General features: G+C 35.4%; 1 protein-coding gene across 1 annotated transcript in view; it reads right to left on the bottom strand.

Annotated features, from left to right (window-relative positions):
- The window catches only part of LOC111513363 (uncharacterized), a 203,706-nt gene that overhangs the window by 39,835 nt on the left and 144,487 nt on the right, over positions 1-19,384 (bottom strand). Inside the window, exons 9-10 of the mRNA XM_074175350.1 lie at positions 15,668-15,850; positions 11,935-12,358 (exon numbers count right to left, since the gene is read on the bottom strand). Coding sequence (XP_074031451.1) covers positions 11,935-12,358; positions 15,668-15,850 — 607 coding nt within the window. The remainder of the gene's footprint in view (positions 1-11,934; positions 12,359-15,667; positions 15,851-19,384) is intronic.

Genomic DNA, 19,384 nt, shown 5'->3' with positions numbered 1-19,384 from the left:
CATCAATTTCTATATTGTCCCCTTGAAAGTAGCCCCCTTCAGATATAATACACTAGTTCCAGCGTTTTTTTGATCCCATCAAAGCAGCTCTGATATGCTCTTTATGGTATGTCCTTGAGTTCTTTCAACAATTCGGTTTTTATCCCCCAATTGTCGCAAAACACCCTCCTTTCATGGGTCTCTTCAATTTTGGGAAAAAGTCGCAGGGGGGCATATCTGGTGAATACGGTGGCCGGGGCAAGATTACGGTGTTGTTTTTGGCAAACAATTACGAAAAAGCAATAACGCGTGAGCAGATGCATTATCGTGATGCAAGAGCCATGAATTGTTTCTACACAATACGTTTTCTCCGCATTGCTTCTCGCAAGCGGCGCATAACTTCAAGACAATACTCCTTATTGGCCGTTCGCCCATCCTGAGCTCTTCTATTGGAACGATTTTACTTTTATTTCAATGGCATAAACCTATGATTCGTCACCAGGTATGACCCTTTCAAGCAAATCTGGATTGCCGTTGACGTCATTGACGCCAACAGATATGCCGACATCCTCAGGAACTTTTATAACAGTGATTCGACGATTATCCATAATAATTTTCTTCACTATCTCAACATTTTCTTCGGTTGTTGAAATGCTGAGGCTTCCAGGGAGAGCGTCTTCAATCACATCTTCTCGACCTTCTGTGTTTTACACAAAATTTGATGCAAATTCTCTGATCCATTTTTTTGGTAGCAGAAAATCGCCCAACAAACAAAACACTTCTAACTTGTATGCCTCTCATCAACAAACTGAATATGCTAAATAGCTAAAACTCTGAACATATATTTGGTATGAGCGTACCAACATAAGAAAAATAATAAAATCGCTAATCGAATGTATGTAGCCCGCGAAGTTTGAACATTTATCTCATTTTTGAACAGATCTCGTATATGTCCTACGTGACAAAATAACAAAAAAATCAGATAATTCGAATATATTTCTGAAAATGACTGAATCTGACTTTGAAGACTAACAAAAACCTTCAAGATACTCTCAAATCTTCTGCGATAAATGTCTCGGCATAAAACCCAAGCAGTCAAGAAGGCACAATAGTGATGTTCTGTTGACTCGCCAAATTATAATAAGGGTTTCTACAAAACCGGTAATTCAATATTCCGCCAGACTTTCGCATAATTCATTCCCTAATAAAACACGGCTCGAAGAATTCCAAAAGGGGGAAAAGCTGGCTCGATTTGACGCCTAACGTGCCGTGATCGATCGATAGGTGTCGTTTGAAGTTTCAGACGTGGGTTGCAAATATTGCTCGACCTCCCATTTTGTATCCCTACACATAATATTCGAAAAACTAGTTCATGTAGCATATGACGTGTGATATAATTATTTATACTTGATTAATTTTGAGAAACGCAACATATAATAGAGACACTAAAGTATAAGTAGTGTTATCACATGAAAAATAATAGTTGTTATATATGTTAACTCGAAGATTCTCACAGATAAAGTATGATGAGCTGTTGTAAGTCTGTTTTTTTATTCAGTGAAATATATTCCTATTTACTTTTTATAGATAAAAATTGGAATTCCTTCAAAGACAACTCATTTGACATTGCTTAAATTCATTTATCAACTTATTAACAAAAATTATACAACAAAACTCTTTCTTCTGAAGGCAACTGTAACTCTTTGATTAATTGCACCAGCGGCAAATGCCAAGTCTACTTCTTCTTCAAAATTTAATAAATTGACAAGTGATGTGTTTCTAACCTAAGATCACCACGTTCATTCTCAAATTTAAAAAAACATTTTATGAATATTCCTCATTTAACGTATATATTTTGTAGCTTTCACTTACTTCATATGTCTTGTAATTTTACAGTTGTTATGTGTTTTTATCATGATCACAACGTTCATATTTTAATTTTAACTCAACTCAATTGCGACCAATCTCACTAACATTGTAAGTATCCGTCTGTTAACTTAAGTTCTGTATTAATTCAAAATCTATCATCTTAGCTCCCTGATGATGACAATAACCATTGTCGAAATATTGGAAATATAATGTTATAAGAGTACACTTGCGCTTCGCTGCTATCCCAAATAACTCCAAGGAATTGTTCGTAACTAGTCAGCAAAGACTACCTCTCTCTCTCTCTCTCTCTCTCTATATATATATATATATATATATATATATATATTTTTTTTTTTGGATGATGCAGTATTTCAGTATTTTACTATTAATGTAAGTTACAAAAAGGATTCATTTGAAGCTCTATAACTTCTGTTTTTTATCAAAACAACGATAAAAATTAAATAAAAACAATAAAAATTAATTGTCGCTCCGGGGCGACTTCTGTTTAATTATCTGCGAGCGACAGCTGGTCGTGCTGTCATCCTCTAGGCCCTACTGTATCTGAACATGTCATCCTGTTGTGTGTCCTTTTATACGGTCCGAACGCCTCAATACAGGTAATAATAATAATAATAATAATAATTTTATTGCAATACGATCTACAAGTGGACACAGCAAAAGTCAAACTTTCGAGAATTCTCATTTACCCTGGAATTACCAATTTTAAAATTAACGGATATTAATGTATTATCATCGATAAATTACAGTTGAAAATTATATAAATTAAAGAGTTTTTCAAAAATATTCATGATAAACAATATTTACATAGCTATTTTTATTAATGATTTTCGTAACAAATTTCAAATTAGCCAGCAGTTAAACGAATAGTAGCATTTATGTCTCAAGTAAGAAATGACTGAACTTCTAAACTTCTTGAAGACTGTGATATTTTTAAGTTCCTTCGGTAGAGTTGGGTTGAGTTATGGCTGGGAATAGCTAGTTTGTTACATTGTCTGGTGTTAATATGCATATTATTCGAATATTGACCACTATTTCTGTGAAATAGGTATGGATATTTTTTTACGAAACAGACAAGACCCAAGAAGTACAACGAGGGCACTGTCAAAATATCAAGTTTACAGAAGAACTCTTTAAAAGAGCTTCTTTGATCTAGATTTAGGATACATCTCAGGTTTCTTTTTTGAGTAATAAATATTTTTTGTGACTATATACTGAAGAACCCCAAAATATGGTACCATATGAAATCAATGACTGCACATGTGCATAGTAATATGTCCTCAGGCTACAAACAGAGACTTGATCCCTTAAGTATCGTATCACACCACAAATAGAGCTTAATCTGTTATTCAATGAATTAATATGGGTTTGCCAACTGAGGGTTGCATCCATCGTGACACCTAAGAATTTAGTATGATCCGACCTATTTTGGAGTTTTACATATAGAGATTCCTCGCAGTTTATTGATTTGTTAAAAATTACTAGTCCTGTTTTGGTAATATTTAATTTAAGCATATTTGCCTCTGACCATTTGACTATACTATTTGACATGGCTGAAGCTTTGGTTGAGAGTTCTAATGCATTTGTTCCAGTGATAATGACTGATGTGTCATCTGGGAACTGGTATACACTACCAAGATTCAAGGCTTTGGGTAAGTCGTTCACACCCCTTATACCATACTTTTCCAGCTTATTTAGGAGTTTTTCGTGGTTTACCATAACAAAGGCCTTTGAGAGGTCATAGTACAAGCCGACCGAGGTTTTTTTGCTATCAGCATTCTCTGTTATTTGTTTTACCGCATTAAATATCGCCAGTTCGGTGGACATTCCTTGTCTGAAACCAAATTGGTGGGAGTTCAGAATATTATTCGAGTTTATAGATGAGATGAGCCTATTATAAATTACGCGTTCAAATATATTACCAGGTGATGGAAGTAATGATATTGGTCAGTAGTTATTAATGTTGTTCTTGCAACCTTTATTGTAGACTGGAACTACTTTAGCTATTTTAAGATCATATGGATAAGTATCAGTTGATAGGCTTTCATTGATTATGTTTGCCAAGGGTTCGCATATGTAATCTGAAATTTTTTTCAATATTGCTGGTGGTATGCTATCCACACCGCACTTCAGGTACTTTAGGTAAACTTGCCTGTATTTGGATTACATCAGGTACTATTCTTTGTGTTGGATCTTCTCTAGGTTTATTGTTTCTAGGAGTGTGTCTTGATTTGTTTAATATATTGAATGTTAGGTCTTGTTGTGTTTTAATTTGTATTTGTTCCTCGTTAAGTAATTTATGACAGTCACAAATCATAAATAATATATATAAATAATATATATATATATATATTATATATATATATATATATATATATATATATATATATATATATATATATTTCAATATTGAATTCTACAAAAAGGATTTGAAGCTTTATATCTTCTATTAATTATCTGCGAGCGCTTTCGACAGTCGGTAGTACTGTCATCTTCTGGCACTCCTGGCACTGGAGTGCCAGGTCGTATTAGATCCAACTTGGTTAGTATGAATCTATTCATGAGAATGTACTCAAGAGATTTGTCTCAAAATAAAAGCGTTGCCGTTTACCTGGGTAGAAACGAATATACTTTTTTATACAGGCTGATTCACGGTGGATGGCACATTAGACGTTTCTGGTGAACCAGACAACGGATCACTTTGAAAATTTGATGGAGGGCATATTCGGACATTCTCTAGCCAACTAAAATATTTTCGACAATGCGGTGTTGCCGCTTCTATTAGAAAGCAGTAGCAACTTTGATTTTTCAAATAGAACACTCTGTATATAATATTATTTTTGGAATCTCCAATAATTGCCCGACAACTTTTCTTGATATTTCCCTATACCTATTTGTTACCGTTTTCGAAATAAAAATTAATTTCAATTTTTTTCTTCGAAAATCATGACTTCTAAAAATGCCGATATCTTTTAGTTAAGAAGTACTATGATATCAAAATTTGGGTTGGAGTAAGGTGATACTTGGACACTTCCCACACGTCAGCCTAATCTCCGTTACTTCAATACAGGGTGGTAAAAAAATACAGTTTTTTCGTTTGCTTGAAAAAGTTGCTGAAATTTGATTATTTTAAATAGAACACCCTGTATATTATTGAAAATTCGAAAAGCTGCTGAAATTTGCTTTCTTTCTATGTATATCATACCTATACCTAACTAGTCAAGTTTCGGACTTATGAACATTTATTTGTGAAAATGTCCCTTCAGAATGGTATTTCCATTCGGTATTTGGTAAGCAGGCCATGATTACTATTTGACAGTAGCGTTGTGATATTCTCCTAATAATATCGACATTTTCGTCACTTCAGAAGTTGCAAATACCTTCAAAACGATGGAACAAAACTATTCAAACGAAGTTCTTATGAATTTGTTTATTATTTTTGGACAGTGTGACAAAATTATCAGCAGAACATGTAGAAAGTTCAATGAAATGTATCCGAATCTACCGCCAATGAACCTCAAGAAATTTATACGAATTCAGAACAATTTCAATATGTTTGGATAAACTTTAAAAAAGCACCAAGAAACTTGAAATTGGAAATATTGATATGAATAATTATAAAAAAGTAAAACAATCATGTGGAATATTTCAAAATATGTTCGAATCACTGGCCGTTCACTTCCAAGCACTTTAAAATGCGGGTGTTGACTGCTTTCGTGGTGGCAGATCTGATTTCATTGGGATCCAAATCTTCAAATGTTTGGGCAATCCTTTCTAACAATTCATCTCTCGAACGCACGGGTATTTTGTAAACTTTTTCTTTAAACATTCCCCACAAATAAAAATCTAATGGATTAAGATCGGGTGATCTCGCTGGCCAATTCCAAGGTCCCAAGCGCCTCATCCACCGATCGTCAAATAGTCTATCCAGTTCTGCGCTCACTTCTCTTGTGCAATGTGCAGGAGCTCCGTCTAGTTGGTACCAACAGTTTCGATAATCTTCGAGTGGCAGATTATCCACGAAACTGTCTACAGTATTCTCCAAAATATTCAGGTAGCTTCTGGATGTTAATGACTCCTCGTATATCACGTACCTCAATTTGTTGTCCATCAACATGCAGAAGACATTAAAACTAATTTTTTCTTGAAATCCGGCTTCTTTTGTGACGTGAGGATTTTCACTGGACCAATAATGACGATTTTTTCTATTGAAAATCCCTTCTCTCGAAAATTTCGATTCATCAGTCCAAATAATTTTATTTAAAAAAAGTGGATCTTCTTGAATGCGTGTCAACAACATTTCACAAAATTCTACTGTCTGTTGAGGATCTTGAGGCTTCATTGCTTGAATTTTGGTGAATTTATAATCATGCATTTTATGTCTTCGCAAGATTCTTTGAACCGATGAATATTTTATACCCAAATCTTCTTCAGCACTTCTTATCGATGACTCGGGAAATGCGTGAAAATATGCTAAGACATTAATCTGGTTGTCTTCGAAAGTTACGGGTCGAGGCAAGTTTCTTGGTGCTTTTAAAGTTGATCCAAATGCATTGAAATTGTTCTGAATTCGAATAAATTTCTTGAGGTTCATTGGCGGTAGATTCGGATACATTTCATTGAACTTTCTACATGTTCTGCTGATAATTCTGTAACACTGTCCAAAAATAATAAACAAATTCATAAAAACTTCGTTTGAATAGTTTTGTTCCATCGTTTTGAAGGTATTTGCAACTTCTGAAGTGACGAAAATGTCGATATTATTAGGAGAATGTCACAACGCTACTGTCAAATAGTAATCATGGCCTGCTTACCAAATACCGAATGGAAATACCATTCTGAAGGGACATTATCACAAATAAATGTTCATAAGTCCAAAACTTGACTAGTTACGTATAGGTATGATATACATAGAAAGAAAGCAGCTTTCCGAATTTTCAATAATATACAGGGTGTTCTATTTAAGATAATCAAATTTCAGCAACTTTTTCAAGCAAACGAAAAAACTGTATTTTTTTACCACCCTGTATTGAAGTAACGGAGATTAGGCTGACGTGTGGGAAGTGTCCAAGTATCACCTAACTCCAAACCAAATTTCGATATCATAGTACTTCTTAACTAAAAGATATCGGCATTTTTGGAAGTCATGATTTTCGAAGAAAAAAATTGAAATTAATTTTTATTTCGAAAATGGTAACAGATAGGTATAGGAAAATATCAAGAAAAGTTGTCGGACAATTGATGGAGATTCCAAAAATAATATTATATACAGAGTGTTCTATTTGAAAAATCAAAGTTGCTACTGCTTTCTAATAGAAGCGGCAACACCGCATTGTCGAAAATATTTCAGTTGGCTAGAGAATGTCCGAATATGCCCTCCATTAAATTTTCAAAGTGATCCGTTGTCTGGTTCACCAGAAACATCTAATGTGCCATCCACCGTGAATCAGCCTGTATAATGTTTCAGGTCTTTGTAACATGAATTATTTCAATTTTGGCTTCAAAGTCTGATTATATCGTTCTGCTCGTACTTTCGTTTCCGGATATCTTGAGATACTCAACCGTTGTTCAATATCTTGATATGGGTAGATTTCTTAAAGCTCCTTTAATTTGAACAGTAGTCGTTGGATCTTTTGATTACATCAGAATCCCTGGCTAACCAAACTTTGTATTGCTAACGATGAAAAAATGATTATCTATGAATGAAAGCATCTTTGGGCGTCACAATACTTGTGATTCCCAAATATGCTATCGTGTAGCGAAACACGTGTCGCCTTTTCGTAAACTTTCGAGGGGAAATCAATCATTGAAGTGTATTTCTTGAATACATAATTTTAATGTTCACTTTCCACCAGAATAATCAAAACCTTCACTTCAGATGCATTCGTTTCGGTAGTATCATTCAATTTGAAATAATTTTCAAGTCCTCGATAATAATTGTCAATTGGCTCCAATCTACAATGTAATATGGGTACTCGAGAATCCAGTAAATTGCAAAGAGGACAAGTACATTCGATTAAAGAAGATTTAAACAGACTCCAGCTTTGTTCCCTCAACTTTCAAGCCTCGCCACTTGAACTGAATATTTTATCTTTTTCTTCGAATGGAAAAGACTTGAAGTGTAGTTTTGAAACATATAAAGGAAATTAAGTTCAAGCAGTGTATTTTCGATAGAAAATATATAGAATATGTAGCAATAAAAAAACACATTTATATGAAAATTCTGAATAGTGAATTTGACCTAACAGCGGCTCTTATTGGAGATTCCGATAATTTCATGAACAGGTTGGCCACTTGGTGGATTAATGAAAGTTTATTGAACGAATGGAGATTCAGATGACTGAATAATAATGTTTTTTGGAAATATGAAAGAAGAACTTAAATATTTGTTATTATTACTCTGTATCTGACAATTTTTCTTAGAAATGATATTCTAAAATTTGTTATTCATTGTTCATAAAGTTATCCGAGTTTTTGAGTTCAAGTTGTTGATCATTTGAAATAATTTCGTCGCCAACGCGGTAATTTTATATTAAATTCATCTTGAGAATACCAAAATATTGAAAATAGTGTTTTTTTTAGAAGCGAAGAGTACAGACAAGTGATTAAGTCAAATCTCAGACCAAACAACCAAACGTCTGGAGACTCCAGATACGGTTCAACCCGAACTCAACGACAACATACAAGTGACCGATGACCTTGTCAGCTTTGACGTACTATCCCTCTTCACGAATATCTCACGATCCCAAACCTTTCCAACCTCAAAATCAAACACCAAATTTCCCAAGACACTTTCAACCTCATCAGCCACTGCATGTCAAGCACCTCTTTTTTTTTCCAGGGCAAATTTCACCAACAAGTCAAAGGACTCTTTTGGGTTTCCCACTCTGACTTCAAACTTGCGTCTTGGCTTCGATACGTAGATGTCGTCGTTGTTATATGACCTCATGAATTTGAAAATATCCATACATACCTGACCAACATTAACTTTCTACAGTCCGACCTAAAATGTTCAATAGAAGTCGAAAATAACAACTCACTTCCATTACTGGACGTTCTCATCAAAAAATCCAATAATGCCTTCCAACATACTGTTCACTAAAAACTAATGCATACTAATCGGTACGTAAGTGCTGAGTCTCATCTTCCTGCTCAATTGAATTCCGTTCCTGATTCCCTCATACAAAGTTCTATCAGACTCACTGACACCTACAATAGATCCAAAGAACTGGACGAACCCAAGTCCCAAATACAAAGATCCAACCAACTTCAGAAAACACGTATTCTAAACGAACCACCCAAAAGCTTTCCTTCCTTATATTCAGTAATCTATAAAGTCAGTCGAATTCTGAAAAGACACTATATAAGAACACTATCCACAGGCAAAAATCAAATTTACAGTTTTCTATGAACACTCAATACCTAATGAGGTACAGGTCATATAGAAAATAGCATGTTCTACCAGCTCCAGAACTAACTTCGGCCAGACCAACAGAAGAGTCTCCAACAGAGCCTATGCACATGAGCCTGCTATTCGTAAAAAAGATCCAGCCTCATTCCTCTTCGAACATCATCTTGAAACAGGTCGTACAATAAGCTTCGAAACACCAAAACCATTGCCATCGAAAAAAATCTCCAGGCCAGGATAATTCACGAAGCTATTGGAATCGAAACACGTCCCAACTGCCTCAACGAAAGTGATGATTTACAAATATTACCTCACAACACATTGTACACCTCGCTTCTGCAAGTCATAAATCCGTTCCCACTACTAACTCCACCATCATTCCCACTACCGGTTCGACCTCCACTCGTCCAGGAATATAAATACCAAACCAGAACCGGTGGACCGACAGGTTAAGTGATCTACACAACTAAACAGGGATGACTCCAGATTCCGAGAGAGAGACAAGCATAGAAGACCAACCAAGCAGAACCAACGACCACCTCCGAGAGTCGCTGTCGGCGTTTCCGGTAAGTATAAAAATTTTCTAACAGTTAACAAACGCTTCATTCAGGTAAAACGAGAAACACTCGACCGCGATCTTATTTTTAAAACAATAGTCTCCGGTTAGTTTTTGGGGACCCCATACAAAAATTCAGTTAGGAAAGTCAAGATAAAACAATACATTAGATCAGAAATTAAAAGCACCTAAAGGCTGACTTTTAACCAAAGGTCAGATGTCAATCTTGCTAAAGTGCCCATCAGTAAGTTGAGGACCGCTCCGGAAGAACGGGGATGGATGTTCTGCACAGTAACCGTGTGGGGAAGATCTCAACTCAGGGCATCAACCCGGGAGGGGCATAGGGGTGTGGACCGTCAGTCGACGCTGGGGAGTAGGCAGATTGTGACTCTTGCAGGGACTAGCGACGAGATATTCATGAATACCCAAGATTTGTAAACATTCACTGTCTTCAGTTAACAGAACACTGAATAGAATTTAAGGTAGGGGTGCTTTCCTTGAAAGTGACTCTCCTGATGATGATGAAGTCAGCAAAATGCGCGTCTGCATTTTTGTTCTGGTGAGGAAAAAGTGTTTTCAATAGAACAGTCATTCAGCTTCTGTGAGAGTCGATGTAATGAGAATATGTACCGGTTTTTTACTTTTTTCAGTACTTGAGTATCACCAGAATCTGATTGATAAAATTTATTTCAATGTTGAAGATGTATCGAATAGAATAATTTCTTATTTTTTTGAATTTGGAGTGTGACAAGTGGGATTGTTATTCTCATGAATATGCTATAATAGAATTGAGCAGTTGTTATGAATATTACATATCATTGTATGTACTACTCCGAGTTGGCGGGTTGGCTGTCTTTGTTCATCTTTCACTGCCTGAACCACTGTGCATGCTGTTTTTGGCGAGTACATTGGCTTGGGATGTGGAGGTTGAGAAAACCGGCCATCGGATGCCTGCTTACACGTAGCCCCGCTGGATACGGGATTGACAGAATCATTTGTGGTTCTGTTATTCCCTAACTGAATGGCATCCCAACGATGGCTCAGTCCTAAGGTATGTGTATCCGTGCCGATAGGATGAATGACACCGAGCCTATCAGCTGTCTGGAACCTTCGAGATACCGGGCGCCCTTGCGTCGTAGCATCGCCTTGTCACGGTAATATGACCTTCTTTCTCTAGCTACTCGTGGGACTTTTATGGACAGAGTAAGCTTAAAAATTCTTACTGACGCTGAGCCTACAGAGGAGATGGATGTCGAGCTTACGACTCCAACTGACCTCCCTGTAAATTTAGATCAGGAGAGCTTCTTAACTCTCCAACTCCTGATCCAATAACTGAACCTAAAAAAAAAAGGTTTGGTGGTGCAGCCATGAAACGACTGAGTCGTCTCCTGAAGAGTGGGGTACCGTATGAAACCGCCTTGCACCAAATTCTTGAGCGGCGTACGCAGAATCTGTCCCAGGTGGAGCAACAAACCCCCTATGAGCAGGTTAGCAAACGTTTGCACTCAACTGATGATTAACCAAAACCAGAGGCGAAAAAGCCCTTCACGGTTGAATCTAAGACATCGTCAGTTGTAGCTGACGTGCAATAACTCTCATATGGGAAGGTTGTCGCGGGTATCAAGGTGGGAATCTTGCACCTTAATCATCCGACTATCTCACAACGATAAAACAGCAGAGCATATACTTTGTGCCTGCCCTGCTGGGGACCGAACTCTACCATCTGACCTGAAAGACCACTCACCATACAAACTAATGGGCATCGTTAAGAAGCTGGGTTTATTTGGTCGAGTGTGAATAGGTGTGAGCCACAATAAACCCTTGCGAGTTGCGGTGGAGGGTCGAATAGACCCACTCACTTTTGACCTAAGCGAACCTAACTATTCAACTTTCCATTAAAGATGCGAAAACTTGATGTTTATTCAAATTTAGGTGTGGGCCAGGTATTTGCTACACTATATAACACTTTCTTCAAAATATTTAGTCAAATAATAAAATAACAAATAATGATAATCTGCAATGCAGACAAATATTTGGAAAAATAATAATAACTATTTTTTTAAGTCTTAAAAGTTTGTCAAATATAGGTGGAAATGAAATTTACCTCATCTTCTGGAACCGGGTAAGCAAAAATGATTGTTCCACTGGGTCCACTCAATCGCATATTCTTCGTACACCCCGGAGTTTTGATGAATTTCCAAGTTCCTTCAAAGAAAAGTGTTTCAGAATCATCTGAAGCATTCATAGTGAGTACATTGAATCTCAACTCTACCACATTTGATGTAGAAGTAAATGTGAAAGGTATAAGCTTGTTCTTGTCAACTGAGCAAAGGCAGTCCTTAGGAATTCCGGGAACGTCCATCCAAGGTACTTCGTAGAATCTGAGGGTGGCTGATGTATTACCAAAACACTCCAGCCGATTGGTGTCCTTGCTTATCCTAGTTTGGCAGTTACGGTTTCGGATCGTCATTTCGGTAAGGGTGATTTTTATTTTTTCGCCTTTGTTGACTTCGAAGCGGTAAACACAACTGAAAATAGATAAGATTTATCAGTTGATCAAATATCTTAAGCAATAACAACTTTCCTGAAATTTAGAAAATATTGTTACACCTGAAACATGCAACATTACCCCCAATTTACCCCCGCCCTGTATCTTCGTTGTTATTTCATATGGATGTTTCAAATTTGGTAGTTCGATTTATGTTATGAATGTACAATTTTGTAAGTATCAAACCAAATATGACACCTCCGGTTTGACCGGAAACGCATTCAATTTTTATATTTCAAATATAAAGTATGTATTTTTTTTAAATTACGATTTGGTATAGACTCACCTTTCCAATGATATGTCAAAATCATACTTCCAATCCACAATCTGCCTATATAATTTAGATATTATGAAAAATTACTTTTTGTATTTTTCTCGTAACGGAACATTTTCATGAAAGTATACTATGAAACATTGAACAATATCGTGTAAATAACAATAATTCATGGCCAAACTTCCAACATAATAAGTTTTATGCAGATATATACACTCATTTCTTTTAAATGCTAACTTACATATTGAAATAAAAAACATGAAAGAATTTTTGCTTCTTATTTATTTTTTATGAAGATAATTTCCATGGTATACTAACTATTTTTACGATTTTATTTTTTCTTTATATTTCAACATCAAAACACTCATTTCTTTTAAAGTTGGTTAGAAACTCCATTCTACTTTCTTCTATAGGCCTGGTATTATTTTTGAAACTGCAAAATCGAACGCAACAAAATATTTATTTCGATAATTTTCCTAGCTTCCCCATAAATCAACAGCATATCAACTTTTTCAGTTTGGGTAAATCGGTAGTAGTTGTTCATTTCACAATTGATTACCTTAGAAAATTCAGAACAAATTTAATTCCATAGCCAACTAACATGAAGTTGAAAGGTGCAATACAAATGTACGTGTAGGTATGTATACCATGGAAATTATCTTCATAAAATAAATAGGAAACAAACATTTTTTCATTTCAGTATTTCAATATGTAAGTTAGCATTCAAAAGAAATGAGTGCATTGATGTTGAAAAATGGAGAAAAACTAAAATTGTTAAAATAGTTAGTCTGCATGAAACTTATTGCGTAAAATGTTTGGTCATGAATAATTGTTACTTACACGATACTGTTCAATCTTCCATAGAATACTTTCATGAAAATGCTCCGTTACGAGGGGAATAAAAAAAGTAATTTTTATAAAATCTCAATCTTATCGGCAGATTGTGACATATCATTGGAAAGGTAATTCCATATCAAATCGTAATTAAAAAAAAATAAATACTTTTAATTTGAAATACAAAAAGTGGATGCACTTTCGGTCAAACCGGAAGAGTCATATTTGGTTTGATACTTGCTAAATTTTTTATTCATAATATTGAATCGAAGTACCGAATTTGAAACATCTATATAAAATAACGAAGACACGGGGGGTAAATTGGTATACTGTTTTTTTTTTAGGATTCTGCCTTAAATTCTGAATTCAATGCAATTTTATTGCATATTATGAAGAGGGCCATGAATAAGTCAAAATAAATGCAATAACGTATTTATCGATCTGTCAGAAAACCCGTCAGGTTTAAAGAAAGTGTATTCAGTTTTTTGTTGGTTTTTCGTGAAATTGAAAAATGGTTCAATTTTCAAATGCGGAAAAGTTGGATATGTATTTAAGGCGAAGCATGAAGTAGTGAGTATGAACGCCAATCGGTATCCCCACAGAAGATTACCGTCAGACAAAACATTCGCTAGCTTAGCTAAATCTTTGACCCAAAAAAAAGTTTTGGTGAACGGAAGCTAAAAAAAACAAAAGACGGCTGCAGATGAGAATCACACTGTTGCAGTGCTAGGTCAAATGGTATTGGAACCACATAGTTCTACCAGACTAGCAGCAATGGATTGTGATATTTCGAAATCGTCAATACAACGTATTTTGTCAAAAAACAAATTCCATACAAAATACATCTGGTTCAAGAAATACGTCCAGGTAATAATCTTCATGTTTTATTTTTGTTAACTATAATCTATTCCCATATTTAGATGCTGATAGAAGATTGAACTTCATTGCATGGTTGTCCACCCGTATTCATGATGATGATCAGTTTCTGAACAAAATATTATGGAGTGATGAAAGCCGTTTCCATAACAACGGTAAAATAAACAAACATAATTGTAAATTTCATTCATTAAACAATTGTCACACATGTTTGTGCTTCCATATCGCGAGAGACGCTTTCTTCTGTCATGAATCGAAATACTTTAAAGATGCAATTTGTGTATTCTATGCGAAGGGAGGCAGTTCGAACACTTACTAAAATAATGCACTTTATCACTTATTGTTTTCGTTATTATCATGTTTGTCGAATTATAGTCAAAGTACAATATTTTTGGTGAATTGAAACATTTATTTTATTTTGTATTGTCTGCGATTTTACAGAAACACACAACTAGATGAAACTGCAGAGGTAATGCAATTATAACTGATGGGTTTATTTTATTAAACTCGTAGTATTGCATTTATTTTGACTTCATGACCCTCTTTATAATATGCAATGCCTTTTTTCATCAGTATTCAAGGGATACTACTAGTGTGCTATATGGTTGAATTCTAAATTTGATGGACAATAAAAAAAAATAAAATAAAAATCAGGGTTTTTAAAAAAAATTGACTGGGGATGAGGGAAATTACTTCTGAACAATTCCAATACGATTCAAACCAAATTCGAATACCTAATGAACCAAAATTAGGAGAATATGGATGATTCCACCCTGGCGAAATGGGCATCAAGAAAAGTGTTACAATTCTGGTGTTTGAAAAATTATTTTCAGTTGAATTCTTCCTAACTAGGCCAGAAGTTATTTCAGTGAGGAAGCACTATCCAATTGTTGAGTTTGAATATGTTTTTGCATTCACTATAACTAAACTGAAATCTTCATTTCAGATAACATACTGACATGTCAATAATATATTGACATATTTTCATATTGATGATTGTTATATAATGATACATAATCAAAACCTCACTTATTATTTTTGTCATGACAGAGTTGGACTCGAAAAATCGAATCGACTCAATCAAAATATTTAATTTCCAGAGCAACATGTGGTGTATTTATCCTATTAGGAAGCAAATATCAGTTTTATCTCGTGAAACCGCAAAACCCTTTACACAACCCTGTTATTTTCCTTTCGGATCCCCTCATTTCTTTTTCGTCGTGGCCCTTCACGTAGATGTTTCCCTTTCTAAGATATTTCTCTTCATTTCAAACCTCTCGTTCAAACTTATGAGAATACATTTACCTGATATTCTTGGCTCCTCCTCTCCCATAAAGAAATGTGTCTCTCGGAGATCTGAACTTTTGTTGCAAATCGCTATCAGCGATAACACTGTTGCCGAATTTTCTAGAGCACGGACTATCGTTCAAAGGGTCCCCATCCATGTGCAAGTCGACGAACTCGTAGAGAGCTTTGAAAGTTACGGGCCTGAAAAGAATATTAAACCTATGAATATCGGCTGCAACAAGCAGACACTTCCTAATATTTTTAATAACCATGTCTCAAAATATACAGGCTGATTCACGGTGGATGGCACATTAGACGTTTCTGGTGAACCAGACAACGGATCACTTTGAAAATTTAATGGAGGGCATATTCGGACATTCTCTAACCAACTAAAATATTTTCGACAATGCGGTGTTGCCGCTTCTATTAGAAAGCAGTAGCAACTTTGATTTTTCAAATGGAACACTCTGTATATAATATTATTTTTGGAATCTCCAACAATTGCCCGACAACTTTTCTTTATATTTCCCTATACCTATCTGTTACCGTTTTCGAAATGAAAATTAATTTCAATTTTTTTCTTCGAAAATCATGACTTCTAAAAATGCCGATATCTTTTAGTCAAGAAGTACTATGATATCCAAATTTGGTTTGGAGTTAAGTGATACTTGGACACTTCCCACACGTCAGCCTAATCTCCGTTACTTCAATACAGGGTGGTAAAAAAATACAGTTTTTTCGTTTGCTTGAAAAAGTTGCTGAAATTTGATTATTTTAAATGGAACACCCTGTATATTATTGAAAATTCGGAAAGCTGCTGAAATTTGCTTTCTTTCTATGTATATCATACCTATACCTAACTAGTCAAGTTTCGGACTTATGAACATTTATTTGTGAAAATGTCCCTTCAGAATGGTATTTCCATTCGGTATTTGATAAGCAGGCCATGATTACTACTTGACAGTAGCGTTGTGACATTCTCCTAATAATATCGACATTTTCGTCACTTCAGAAGTTGCAAATACCTTCAAAACGATGGAACAAAACTATTCAAACGAAGTTCTTATGAATTTGTTTATTATTTTTGGACAGTGTGACAAAATTATCAGCAGAACATGTAGAAAGTTCAATGAAATGTATCCGAATCTACCGCCAATGAACCTCAAGAAATTTATACGAATTCAGAACAATTTCAATGCATTTGGATCAACTTTAAAAGCACCAAGAAACTTGCCTCGACCCGTAACTTTCGAAGACAACCAGATTAATGTCTTAGCATATTTTCACGTATTTCCCAACTCATCGATAAGAAGTGCTGAAGAAGATTTGGGTATAAAATATTCATCGGTTCAAAGAATCTTGCGAAGACATAAAATGCATGATTATAAATTCACCAAAATTCAAGCAATGAAGCCTCAAGATCCTCAACAGAGAGTAGAATTTTGTGAAATGTTGTTGACACGCATTCAAGAAGATCCACTTTTTTTAAATAAAATTATTTGGACTGATGAATCGAAATTTTCGAGAGAAGGGATTTTCAATAGAAAAAATCGTCATTATTGGTCCAGTGAAAATCCTCACGTCACAAAAGAAGCCGGATTTCAAGAAAAATTCAGTTTTAATGTCTTCTGCATGTTGATGGACAACAAATTGAGGTACGTGATATACGAGGAGTCATTAACATCCAGAAGCTGCCTGAATATTTTGGAGAATACTGTAGACAGTTTCGTGGATAATCTGCCACTCGAAGATTATCGAAACTGTTGGTACCAACTAGACGGAGCTCCTGCACATTGCACAAGAGAAGTGAGCGCAGAACTGGATAGACTATTTGACGATCGGTGGATGAGGCGCTTGGGACCATGGAATTGGCCAGCGAGATCACCCGATCTTAATCCATTAGATTTTTATTTGTGGGGAATGTTTAAAGAAAAAGTTCACAAAATACCCGTGCGTTCGAGAGATGAATTGTTAGAAAGGATTGCCCAAACATTTGAAGATTTGGATCCCAATGAAATCAGATCTGCCACCACGAAAGCAGTCAACACCCGCATTTTAAAGTGCTTGGAAGTGAACGGCCAGCGATTCGAACATATTTTGAAATATTCCACATGATTGTTTTACTTTTTTATAATTATTCATATCAATATTTCCAATTTCAAGTTTCTTGGTGCTTTTTTAAAGTTTATCCAAACATATTGAAATTGTTCTGAATTCGTATAAATTTCTTGAGGTTCATTGGCGGTAGATTCGGATACATTTCATTGAACTTTCTACATGTTCTGCTGATAATTTTGTCACACTGTCCAAAAATAATAAACAAATTCATAAGAACTTCGTTTGAATAGTTTTGTTCCATCGTTTTGAAGGTATTTGCAACTTCTGAAGTGACGAAAATGTCGATATTATTAGGAGAATGTCACAACGCTACTGTCAAGTAGTAATCATGGCCTGCTTATCAAATACCGAATGGAAATACCATTCTGAAGGGACATTTTCACAAATAAATGTTCATAAGTCCGAAACTTGACTAGTTAGGTATAGGTATGATATACATAGAAAGAAAGCAAATTTCAGCAGCTTTCCGAATTTTCAATAATATACAGGGTGTTCCATTTAAAATAATCAAATTTCAGCAACTTTTTCAAGCAAACGAAAAAACTGTATTTTTTTACCACCCTGTATTGAAGTAACGGAGATTAGGCTGACGTGTGGGAAGTGTCCAAGTATCACCTAACTCAAAACCAAATTTCGATATCATAGTACTTCTTAACTGAAAGATATCGGCATTTTTAGAAGTCATGATTTTCGAAGAAAAAAATTGAAATTAATTTTTATTTCGAAAACGGTAACAGATAGGTATAGGGAAATATCAAGAAAAGTTGTCGGGCAATTGTTGGAGATTCCAAAAATAATATTATATACAGAATGTTCCATTTGAAAAATCAAAGTTGCTACTGCTTTCTAATAGAAGCGGCAACACCGCATTGTCGAAAATATTTTAGTTGGCTAGAGAATGTCCGTGATCCGTTGTCTGGTTCACCAGAAACGTCTAATGTGCCATCCACCGTGAATCAGCCTGTATGATAATCTTAATCTTATTTTATTCTCATCCCTAAAAGTGGATCTTTGTCTATTCCAAAGAATTACAGATCGAAATTTTTTTTGAATTCGTGCTAAAAGTTTTTTACCGGCACTTTATATTGACGAATACTCTCCGCAGTTAACCCAGTATTCAACGAGTATATAATCATATAGGGTGAAGAAAGTGTCAGTTCGTAGACGGCAACAACGTTTCTCCCAGAGGTAAATACAGTAAAAAACTCTCTACGCGACAAGTATCAGCACAAACTCCGATAGATCTGGTGAGCAGCACCGTTGAAGAAACACAGTTGCCGCTACAATCATGCTTGCCATTTCGATTTTAACCTACACTTTTGGAGTAGTTAAATGGAATAAAGAAAAAAATGAGGTACGTTCATGAGAGTCACCACTCTAAATCATCTGGAGATCGTGGATTCTCAAATTTGGGGTGTCTTCATGACAGAATCGTCTTGAATAGAGCTTGTGAAGACATCAGGAATACAGATCCTCTCCTCTACATGGTTTGTAAGCATCAAAGGTCACTGTTCACCGTAGTCGCAAGATGGGTTTAGAGATCTTCGACGCCAAGTGCATTTTTATTTTGATTTTCTGTTGGGTTGATAATAACTGACTGGGAATATGACTCGTGAC

Source organism: Leptinotarsa decemlineata, unplaced genomic scaffold (genome assembly GCF_025532065.1).
Source record: "Leptinotarsa decemlineata unplaced genomic scaffold, Ldec_3_MD MMD2_tig00001019_RagTag_RagTag, whole genome shotgun sequence".
Classification (NCBI taxonomy): domain Eukaryota; kingdom Metazoa; phylum Arthropoda; class Insecta; order Coleoptera; family Chrysomelidae; genus Leptinotarsa; species Leptinotarsa decemlineata.
Note: the sequence above shows the minus strand (reverse complement) of the source record. Positions and strands in the feature narration are given on the sequence as shown.